Here is a 12,639-nt window from a genome sequence, read left to right as displayed (position 1 = left end):
ATTGAGTAGGCCATTATCAGACTCTGCTTTTCCCAAAATGAGAAAGCCAATCAGAGTAATGAGAATAATGTGTCTCAAATTATGTTTTTGTTTTCTTTTGTTTTATTTTGAGATGGGATCTCATTCTGTTGCCCAGGCTGGCCAGGAACTTGCAACATTCTTAATTCAGTCTCCTGAGTAGACAGAATTATAGGCATGCACCTCTAGGCTCAGTTGTGTCTCAAATTTTAATGTAAATAAGGATCACTCAGGAATTTTGTCCAAACTATGCTCTAATCCAATTTTTCTGGGTTGGCACCTCCATTTCTTGTAAGCTACTTGTACTGCTAATATTGGTAGTTCAAGAATTACACTCAGTATCATGAATTTAGAAGAAACATCTGCATAGGTCTGCTCCTATTCATTAAGGATACATTGTATTAGTTTAAACTCAAGAGTTCTTGAGAGTGTCTGTTGACCCATGTGTCATACAAGCACAACATAAAAAATAGTGAAAATGAAAAAATATCCATAATCTCACATCCTAATATAATCACCACTACAATGTTAGTATAGTTCTTTCCAATCTTTTTCCTATGTATTTATTCCCATAGTTGTAAAAACTTTTATATTGCTGCTTATTATAGCATTTTAAAATTTTACTACCTTGTCTTCATAGCTAACTCTTATAAGGGTTGCTGCATTGTAAGTGAAAGGGAAAAGTAAATTTGAAGGAAATAAACCAAATTTTAGTAGTGATTATTACAGGTGGTCAAGTCAGAGGTGAATTTCTTTTTTTTTTTTTTTCAAAGTTTATCAAATAGAACTTTTGCAAAAGCAAAATGAGAAAATAAATACACAAGCTATTGGTTCAATGCACCACAACTGACTTAATCATTCCCCTGTTATTAGACATCTACCTGGTTTCTATCATTTGCTCTTATAACCATTTTAATGAACACTTCTGTACTACATTTAACCTTCTCCCTATTTTGTAGGGCTTCTTCCCCTCAGAATGAATTGTCTGTCTCTCTTTTGCCTACCTTGTATAAGGTTTTACATAATCTTTAAGGTATTACTTGTGACCACATGAAATAAACTCTGATGCATTGTTCCTAACAAATAGAACATGCTCAATAAGGGTTAACCACTGCTGTGATTATTTATCATCATCATCATCATTATTTCTCCGGGGTTGTTCTGAGGATTGAATGAGATAATGTACAGAATAATTTATAAGCATATAATGGAAGGCTTAGTTGATGGCAGTTGTCAACAAAAGGATATAATAGATGTTCAAAAATCTGTTGACCAGCAACATAGAACCCATTTAAACTCAGAGGCATTCAACTGTATGCCTCCGCTTACAATGATAGTAACGACAAAGCAAGATCTGCCCGGTTCAGGATTTGCCACCAGATCAGCTGCTTCCTTGGACAAGAGAGAAGAAAAGTCACTGAGTGACAATGTCAGAGCAGGAGCTTTGGGGGCCAGGAAACCCTTGGTACTTAGTGTTCTGAACCCTTGACCATGACCCAGTCACATCGTGCTTTAATGACTTGCAGCTGAAATTAGACCAAGACATAGAAAACTGAAAATGTTTCTGCATATGGTTCTGTGATTCCCTTAGTCAATTTCAATCAAATTACTAGATTAAAAAGAAGCCAAAGTTCACAGTCTCCAGAGATCATTGAAACAAAACCTTAAGCTTTTTAATCACAAGGCTCATGGCAATTTCCTCAAGTGCCAAATCTAATGTTCTTTTGGCAAGAGTTATACTCACTCCATTCCACAAGTTATTAGGAAATATAGACCCAGGAAAGAGTGTTTAAGAAACCAATGATAAACAGAATCAACTAAATGGTGCAATTTTAACTTCAAAAATACCAGTAATAAGTTTTCATCAGGTTTGCCAGAATCTGGTAATATCTAGCCATTTTTGTTGCAGTAAGAGGTAACTGAAATTAATGTTAATAATCCATTCCCTTAAGAAAAGAAAGGGTGACTTTCATTGTCTGACGGGAATGAAACTGCATTATTGACTTTAGGTATAGTTAATTTGGGATACAACCAAATGCTTTCAAAAAGTTATAGATGACATTAACCATATGTGATTCTATTTCACAAAAGAACCACACAATTTTGTACGTATAGAGTATATGAGTATATGGGAAGTATTTTTGAAGAAAAGATTTGCTGTATGTAAAGTTTATATGTAGAGAGTGGAACACACACACACACACACACACACACACACACACACACACACTAGGTTCTTGAGGATAGGAACACTCTCGTGTGCTCTCTCTATAAAGCAGCGTGGTTAAAAGCCTGGGAGGTCAGAGTCCTGGCACTGAAACTCAGACCTTCTAACTTACTTAATGCTTTGATGCCTCAGTTTCTTCATCTGTAAAATAGAAATAACAACTACACACATATTGTTCTGAGAATTGAATAAGATGATGTCTGTAAAGAACTCTTAGTGCTTTGCACTGATATTCTGGGTACCCAGTGAATGCCAAATTCAGTTTTATTATTGTTATTATCACCATTATTCTAGGTATCATCAGCCTAAGCTCAGACATTGGGGTTGTAATCACAGGTCTGTCCACTTAGGAAAATGACCTTAGGAAAGTCACTGAACATTTCAGTCTCCTGTTCTATATGATAACATTCAAACCCCATTTCAGGACAACAGGGCCTGTGCACAGTACAGGGGAGGAAGCGGGAGGCACTGCAGAGTGACAGGGCTGGGGCTGGTGGCATCTTCCAGGATGCAGGGTGTGTGGCATTAAGAGGCCTCCCAACCTCAGTGCTTCCCAAACACTATGTTTTCACATATAGGGAAAAGGGATTTTTAAAAGGTTTTTGTGGAGTCAGGACAGGCTTGTCAACTTTTTATTCTGCCAAAAAATCAACAAAAACAACTATCTACTATCACCGTCTTTCATAAAAGAAGGAAATTTTACTACCACGGTAATGCAGTCGGCCCTCCATACCCATGGACGCCCCCATGGATTCGGTGGACTGTGGGTCAAAACATGGGGGAAAATTGCGTAGGAACTAGATACATACAGACATATTTTTCTAGTCATTTTTCCTAAACAATATGGTATGAGAACCACTCCCATAACATTTTGTATTGTACTAGGTATTACGTCTAACCTAGAGGTGACTTCAGGTATTCGGAAACATGTGCTTAGGCTATATGCAAACAATACACCATTTCATAAAGGCCAAATCTACAGACTTTGCCATCTAATGGGCATCCTGGAACCAATCTCCCAGGAAAGCTGACAGAAACTGTAGAAAGAACATAATCTTAGAATCTTCTTTAAAATTAATAGACTTCACTTGTAAAGAAGATCTGGCGAGTGGAGATCATTATTTCAAGTATTAATAAGCAGTATGAATGAGTGAGGATAGGAAGAAGAGAGACGAGGTCAAGACTTGGAACAATGGGGAGGTGAGATGACAGAGAGGCTAGGGAAGAGTAGCAGGAAGGAGCAAACCCAAAGACCAGAGAGGTGACAGGAGGCAGAAATCAGGCAGGGAAGCGGATATCAGGAATGCAAGCCAAGAAAAGAACCTCTGCTTTGCTAAAGAAGTGAGGTCTATATCAAAATATAACATTATTAAATATTTTAATACCTAAATCAAATCAAATCAATTTGGTTTTATCATGCCATTCAAAAAGCACTACCTAATTACTGTAACTAAACATCAAAAATAAAAGCTATAGTTGAAACCATCAGGTTTTCATATTCATGAATTTTTTATATATATACTACTCTTATTCCAATCCACAAAGTAATATCAACAATAGCATTCTATGTGAGTCTCTATAATTAGCATATCACTTATCTTCAAGGTCATAGACTACCTGTTTTAAAATTTAAAACTGTTTTAAAATTTAGTATGGGTAGGAATAAATGAAAATAACCAGAACCTAACAAAAGGCAAAGATTATATACAAACACGTGGTAAGTTGAAATGATAAAATATTAGGCAGCCATTAAAAATTTTGTCTTAAAAAAGATTCAATGATATGTAGAAATGCTCATGATTTAAAATGAAGTATAAAGGCATTATGAATTTCTGTATAATTCCAATTTTAAAAAATATTTACAATAGCTAATTCCAGGACAAAAATATATCAAAAAATAATATGGCATTAATATTAGTAATTTAATTTTTATATTTATATTTTATATGTTTTCAACAATGAATATGCTTTAATCCTAAATTAAGAGAAAGATTTTTAAATAAATTTAACAAACATACTTACTCTTGGAAGTTTAGGATTGAAGTAGTTAATTATTCCAAACTCAAAATAAGATGCGAAACCCTCATTGAGCCAGATATTGTTCCACCAATTCATGGTGACCAAGTTTCCAAACCACTTTTGGAGATGGTAGAGAAAAATAGCTTTCTTAAGTTTAAGTTATATTGTAATTGCATGTTAAATAAATGACACAATTAAACTTTATTTGTTATAAATGACAAAACTTGAAAACAGGATTCCAAAAAGCAGGCATTGTTTTAACACGAGGAAATACCAGTCATGCATTTTTCTGATGTAATTATTTTCACATCCAATGACTGAAAGCAATTTTTGTTTTCAAAATATGAGTAACATTTCTTAAACTGTTCATATTGCCCAAAATTATTGGGTTTAGTTAAATGAAGCAGAAGACCGGAATACTGACTTACCACCTACTAATCCTTGCACATTACACTCTAAACAAGAGTTTGCTGTAAGTGGTTGTCATGTTTTAAAACACGACTTGATCTGTGCCACATACAAATCATTCAAGTAATCATATGTTCTGCAATGTGGTCCAGCTGTAATTATTTTCTATTTGAACTGAACAGAAAAAAAGTTTTTTGAACAGAACTAAGAAAGAAAAACAATAATTTTCAAAACCAACAAATTCATGCATTGGTACTTAGCCAAAGTTTTATAATAGCTGCTAGCAGCCTGTTTTCAAAAACGGCATACCACTGAAGGTATAATAAAAAATGACACTTGGGGTGATTGATCAAAGCCTGTGAAAGTGTGTGTGTTGCTATGCACTGGGGTGTTATTCAATCCTAGTAAATTGCTCTTTTCCAAACTTCTTATGAAACCACATCACTAAGAAGTACCACTTCCATGTTTGAGATGATTTCTTTTTTGACAAATGCATATAAATGAAATAAAGTCTGAAATGCAGATGTGAGAATTTCCACCAAATTCAATGGCTAACCTTCTAAAATCACAATGTGAAAAAACACTGATTTAATAAAATATTTGTTTACACTGCCCTTGCTGATGCAGTTTGAGGATTAATTATTGTTGCCCTTACTAATGGTATTGCCTGTATCCATTTAACCTCTCTCCAAAATAAAATAAAGTAAGAGTTTGAAACAACAAATGTGTGTATTTTTAATGGCCTTTTGAATATCCTGTATTTTAAGGTGGAATGAAAAAACAAATACTCAATCCTCAGAGATCTGTATGGCTTCCTTTCCTTTCCTTTTTTTTTTTTTTTTTTTTTTTCCTTGTATTAGGGATTGAACGCAGGGATGCTTTACCACTGAGCTACATCCCCAGTCCCTTTTATTTTTTATTTTGAGTCAGGGTCTCACTAAGTTGCTGAGGCTGGCCTCCAACTTGCAATCCTCCTGCCTCAGCCTCCCAAGTACTGGGATTGCAGATGTGAACCACTACACCCAGTGGCTTTCTTTCCTTGAAGAGGACTTTGTGGATCAGTTATCTTTGGATGTAAATCCTCACCCCTCGCCTGAACTTGAGGCCTCATCACTATGATCCATCACCAACAGCTCAAGTCCTGCTGGAATCTCACGAAGTAGATCCTTCCTTGATTCTACTCACTGTCACTCTTTTCAAGAATTTTTAAAAATGTGGTGTGGCAGTGTTTTTGTTTCATGCTATTTTTGGTAGAGCAACTGGAGAATACCTTCATGGGAAGTTAAAAAAAAAAAAATTTTACCACATGCCTGGTGTCCAATCTCATGGGAGAGAATGTAGGAGATCAAAGTCTTTTTCTCGGTCAGTTGATCACTTGGTAGCAGCAATAATAATGATTCATCAAACATCAGTAGTCCCCAATTTTCCATTGCACGGTTGTCAAAAACAGGCAAGGCAATTAAATCTAAGTGGATTTAAATGGAGGAAAAAATTAAATCATCCCTTCCAAAAAAAATTGAGATTCTAGCTATAAATTATCTTAACATGAAGTTATAAAATTACTGAAACTTACAAGAGAATATTTATAACCTGAGGGAAGAGAAGGTTTTTAAGGTAATAACAGCAAATACAGAAGACAGAAAATAAATTGTTTTGATTATATAAAGCTTTTGATGAAGCACTTGGATTCAAATATACAAAGAACTCTTAAAACTCAAAAATAATAAAACAAAATGGGTAAAAGATCTGGACAGGCTCCTCATGGAAGAAGATATACAAATGGCAAACAAACATGAAAAGATGCTCAGCATCATTTGTTGCTAAGTAATTATAAATGAAAATGAAAATGATATACCACTATGCAGACTGGATTTTTATGTGATGGAATGGCTACTAAAATGGCTAAAATCCATTTGGCAACAGCGAATTCTGGCAAGGATGCAGAGCAACAAGAACTCTCTCCTCACTGCTGGTAGGAATGCAAAAATTATACAGTCACTATGGAAGACAGTCTGGTAGTTTCTTTAAGAAGCAAAGCATGGGCTTACCATAAGATCTAAGGATTGCATTCCTAGGTATTTACACAAATGAGCTGAAAACATGTTCACACAAAAACATGTACACAAAGGTTTCCAGGAGCTTTACTCATAATTGTAAAACTTGGAAGCAACTAGGATGCCCTTCAGTAGGTAAATGGATAAGTTGAGCTACATTCTTACAATAGAGTAGTATTGAGCACAAAAAGAAATGAGCTACCAAGCTATGAAAAGACATGGAGGAACCTTAAATGCATATTGTTAAGTACAAGAAGCCAGTCTGCAAAAGCTCCATACTGTGTGATTCTAAATATATGACATTCTGAAAAAGGTAAGACTATAAAGACAGTAAAAATGTCAGTGGTTGTCAGGGATCCAGAGAGAGATGAATAGGAGGAGAATGGGATAATTTTACAGCAGTGAAATTATTCTGTGTGATGTTGTAACAGTAGATACACATTATTAAACACTTGTCAAAACCCAAGGAACTATACAACACACAGAATAAACCCTAACTTAATCCATGGACTTCAGCTACCTATAGCATATTAGCACTGGTTCATCAATTGTAACAAATGTACCACGCTAACGCAAAATACTAACAATAGAAGCCTGTAGTGAGAAGACGAAGGAGAGAGGAGGTACATGGGAACTCCTCACACTTTCTGCATAATTTTTCTAACCTAAAACTGCTCTAAAAATAAAGTCTATTTAAAATTAAATGCCATAGTTCATCAAAAATATTTTAAGCAAATTTGAATGACAAACCATAAACTAGGAAAAATATTTACAGTATATACCACAAAAAAACTAGAAGGTATCAGAGCTGGGATCATGGCTCAGTGTTGGAGCGCTTGCCTTGTACATGTAAGGTACTAGGTTCAATCCTCATGAAATGAATAAATAAGATAAAGGTATTATGCCCATCTACAACTAAAAAAAATTTTAAAAAGAAAGTGTCTCTCTGTGTGAGAGAGAATGGCAGAAAAAACATACTTAGAAGGCTGAGATCTAGGAGTTCAAGACCAATCTGAGCAACATTTTAAAAAATAAAAAGCCAGGTATGGTGGAACATGCCTGTAATCTCAGCAACTGGGGAGGCTGAAGCAGGAGTCTCACAATTGAGACCAACCCCAGCAATTTAGCAAGGCCCTAAGTCTCAAAATAAAAATAAATCAATAAATAAAGTGCTGGGGATGTGGCTCAGTGGTAAAATGTCCCTGGGTTCAATTCCCAGTACCAAAGTAAATAAGTTAAATTAAATTAAAAGAATAAGCCTGGTTTGATAGCACACACCTGTAAAGCCAGTGACTGGGGAGATTGAGGCAGGAGGATTGGAAATTCAAGGTCAACCTTGGCAATTTGGCAAGAACCTGTCTCAAAATAAAATAAAAGTGACTGGGACTGTAGCTCAGAGATACAACCCCACTAGGTTCAATCACCAGTCCCACAATAAATATGTGAATAAAATAAAAAGAATAATTCACCAAAGAAGTCAGGTAACAGCCAAGATCTTATTTAAAATGCTGACCCCATTAATTATTAAAGAAAAGTTAAAAGGATATAATACTTTCAAATGCATGAGATCAATAATTAAGTTTTGGTGTATATATAAGAAAACTGGCACATAGCTGATGGGTAACAGTGTCAAATAGCATAATCTTTCTAGAACAATCTGGCAAAATGCCTCATAACCTTTAAGAATGTTTATAACCTTTGACTAAACCATTCGACTTTTGGAATTTATACTAAGACAAATAATTCAGATATATGCTAACTTTCCTTGTAAAAATTTTATTTAGTGTTTTTAAAGTAGCCAATTAAAAAAAAAAAAAAAAAGGTAAAATACTCCAAATGTTCAACCACAGAGGATTAAATAAATTACTTTGTTAAACGAATGTGTAGGAATTCTATGTTTGAAAAGGACAATACAAAGAATAGTTATCTGGATCCCGTTCCTGTGTTATCTTTAAAACATAAAAAAGACATTCAAACACAGTGTTAACACTATGGTGCCATTTTTGTTAAGGAAAAAAAAAAAAAAAAAAAAGCAAATAGAAAGAGATCAAGACTGACAGACTGGGAAAATATGGACCAAAACATCAGTAGAGGTTTTCTCTCTGCCTGATAGCTTTTCTATTTTGTTGCAAATTTTCTAGTGTGATTATTTCTTACTTATATTTATAACTAGAATAGTACAAGTTTTGCTTATTTTCTTTTTCCAGTGGAAGAAATGTCATTCCTATAGTCCATGCTACTTTTGTTAGTGAACATTCTAAACTGTGCTATGTTGAATATTTGAGTTTATACAACTGACGTGGAGCATGTAGCAAAGAGCATCCTAAACATTTCATACCTCCATTGCTCAGTGGGCCTTGGGCACACTTGGTCCTTAGTTACCTTGGCCTTAGTTGCTCATCCTTCTAAACTGCCTCTACGCCCATCCACACCCATCCCACCTACCAACTAACCCACATCTCTCACCAAAAAACTGCTCTCCTCCAGCCAACCCAATCCCTCTTGCTCTCCACAACCAGAGCCTTCCTCTGCTTGTACTGTCTGCTATCCCAGGAAACCCTCTGCTCAATCTATGAATGTTATCGAAATGTGTGGTCCAATCTCACCAGCTCTAAGAAGCCATTTCTTTTTTTTTTTTTTTTTTTTTTTATTGTAAACAAATGGGATACATGTTGTTTCTCTGTTTGTACATGGCGTAAAGGCATACCATTTGTGTAATCATAAATTTACATAGAGCAATGTTGTTTGATTCATTCTGTTATTTTTCCCTTCCAAGAAGCCATTTCATACTCCAGCTGCATACAGTTAGACTAAGAGAAATCCTTGTTTCCTGATAAACTATTATTGATTCACACATGACCCTGTTTCACTTGACTTAAATGATTAGCTCATTATTTTAATAATATAAACATCCATGAATTTACCACTTAACCCTTTAAACAAGGGCTTGGCAAGCTATGTTTTCTATCACATTTTATGTTTGCCATTCCCTTACTTTAAAGAAATATTATCATAAATATATATAAATTTATATATAAATACAAAGAGTTTAGTTTTATAATAAACTTAAAAATAAGCATTTATCTTCATTTCTATATCATTTTTCCATTGTGTAAATGCTCCACCATCTACTTACCAGTTCTCTTATCAATGACCATTTTTGTTATTTTCAGTTTGGGGCTATTATAAAAAGTATAGCTATGGCTTTTTTTTTTTTTTTTTTTTTTTTTTTTGGTACCAGGGATTGAACCCAGGGGTACTTAACCACTGAGCCACAGCCCCAGTCATTTTAAAAATTTTATTCATTTATTTATTATTTTGAGATGGGGTCTTGCTTAGTTGCCCAGTGCCTCTCTAAATTGCTGAGGCTGGTTTTGAACCTGTGATCCTTCTACCTCAGCCACACAAGCCACTGGGAGGCTAGGCCACTGTGCCCAGCTAGCTATGAATATTCTTGTTCACGTCTGCTAGTACATGTGTGTTTAGATTTCTCTTAAGAGTATACTTAGGAATGGTATTCAAATGGTCAATACTGAAATATAATAAATATATTTTAAGTGGGTGTAATAACTGACATTCCCATTAAAGATGTTTCATTCTCTCCAACACTTGCCATTTATTAAAATGTTCATTTTCTGGCAACTGGGTACAAAATGATATTTCACTGTGGCCTTGGATATTCATTTCTCTGATTACTAATGAGTAAAACATTTCTTCATAAATTTATTAGCCACATATGTTCCCTTTTCTTTTCATCTATCTTGTTTTCCTGTTGGGTTGTATTTTCTTACTTATTTATAGATGTCCTTTATATATTCAGGATACTTCAATTACTATTTATTCATCCTCTTTCTTTTAAAATTCTTATTTACCCAATATTTTATCTCTTGCTGATATAATCTGTTACTTATGTTTCTGACATATAGAAGCTGCCTCCCCAATTGTGTTTCTTGAACAGAGCCCTACCCATCTGCTGCTTTTGCAGTGACTTGGCATCCAGGGAGTATTTATTATTTTCCAGTGTTTGCTCAATAAATTTTGACTTTAAACAGAGTGAGTTAAAAGGATAACCACACCAGAAAAAAAATTCTATTACTTACTATAGATATATGAATACAATTTATATTATCTTAGATTCTGAGTTCAGAATTCATTGAGAGAATAGATTAGCCAATAGCCCTCTTCTGACTCACCAAGAATGACATATGTGGGAAGTGCTGGTGGGTAAGCCATTGATGGTTTTGTTTTGTTTTGTTAGTGACTCAACCATGAGTTAAATTAATTAAGATACATTAGTTTATCTTTCTTCTAAAAATCCAGCAATAGAGAAACTGCTTATTTTAATCACCTATCAATTAAAATGAAGTTTTAATTGAGCACCTCTGAGTGTTCATAGGGTAACATTGGCTAAGATGTTATGAAGGATAGACATATACATAAAGTATACACACACACACACACACACACATTTATATATATAAAGTACACATACAACCCTGACATCCAGGAGTTGATAAGTTAGTCAGCACTTGAGTAGCATTGCTGAACTGATTGCATGTATTTATTCCCTCTATCACCCTACACCCCCCACCCTGAATTAATTTACTGGTTACTATCAGAGAGAATCATTGCCCTAGGCTCTGGAGGTAAATGACAAAGTAAATGACAATCCAGATCCTGACCCTGTTACTCTCAATCAAACGGGGCAGACAATTAGGACACAGCCTGTCAAGGGCTCAGGTGGAGGGGTGCACGGGATGCTATGGAACCATGAGGAAAGGAGTTAAGGATGGCTTCTTGGAGGAGGGGATACTGAGTTGAATTAGCCAGTTGGGTAGAAGATGTTCCAGTATATGCAAATTTCATGTGCAAGAAACTGGAGGAAAGGAGAGGGAGGTGAAAGCATAGGAGGAGACAAAGACTGTGTTCAAGCATCTTACTACTCTTAGGAATTGCAGACATCTCTGAAGAGGTTGGCGCACCATTTTAAAGACATGGTACTGAGCTGGGGCTTTATCCTCGAGGCAGTGGGGAACCACAAGGCAGATTTAAAGAGGACTGCAAAAACATGATCAGATTTTTCCCTGAAAAGATTCCTCTGACTTTGTACACAAGGATGGATTGGAAGGGCAAAATGGAAGAGGGTGAAATCACATGAGGACTGCTATGAAGAGATGTTGGTGATGTCAACTAGGGAAAATGAGGGGTGTGGAAGAAGTGAGTGTGTGGGTGTAGCAGATAATAAGGTGACTAACTGGATTGGGGGGGGTGCCTTAAGGGAACAAGGATAACTCTGGACTTTTCATCTAAATAAACACAAATGGAATTTTTCTTGCCCAGACAAGGATCACCTTCACAGCCTCCAGCACAAAATGCTAGGAGCTTCGTCTGCAAGCCCAGACTCTTGCTGCCTTCAATCCCATGAATGACAGATGTCACCACCAGGATCTCTGACTGGGCTGAGGCTGGTTGCATCCCTTCACTCACCATTCGGCCTTAGCAGAATGCTAGAGCTGCGAAGTCTGTGGCTTTCCAGTGTTCCAGAACCTCATGCCTCAAAATGTTTACTCCCCACCTTCTTCCATCATTTGCCGCCATAGGCAGTGTGCTGCTTCTAGGACTTCCACTAACGTGTCCAAGGAACAAAACATATTTACATGATACTCTCAATTTAGAGAGGAAAAACTTTGAGCAACTTTCTGAGTTGAGTGGCTCATACAATTTTACAAAGATACCACACAGATCTACAAGTGATAAAATATTTACATAATTCCTTGAGGATCATATTTTATTCACACACAATTCTAATTTTATACAATGAAAATTCCCAGATGGGACCACCAAGTCCTAATCCAATGACTCACAGCTAAAGAATATTAAAAAAAAAAAAAAAAAACTGAAGGAAACTGGAGT

At 35.6% G+C, this 12,639-nt stretch overlaps 1 protein-coding gene across 3 annotated transcripts in view; it reads right to left on the bottom strand.

Moving 5' to 3' along the window:
• The window catches only part of LVRN (laeverin), a 108,811-nt gene that overhangs the window by 67,088 nt on the left and 29,084 nt on the right, over nt 1-12,639 (bottom strand). For all 3 annotated transcript variants that reach the window (XM_079143878.1, XM_079143880.1, XM_079143879.1), the window contains exons 5-6: nt 5,983-6,137; nt 4,268-4,381 (exon numbers count right to left, since the gene is read on the bottom strand). In XM_079143878.1, coding sequence (XP_079000004.1) covers nt 4,268-4,381; nt 5,983-6,137 — 269 coding nt within the window. The remainder of the gene's footprint in view (nt 1-4,267; nt 4,382-5,982; nt 6,138-12,639) is intronic.

The sequence above is a fragment of the Sciurus vulgaris genome (assembly GCF_902686455.1).
Source record: "Sciurus vulgaris genome assembly, chromosome: 6".
NCBI lineage: Eukaryota > Metazoa > Chordata > Mammalia > Rodentia > Sciuridae > Sciurus > Sciurus vulgaris.
The sequence above is the reverse complement of the archived record's forward strand: the minus strand, read 5'-3'. Positions and strand labels throughout refer to the sequence as shown.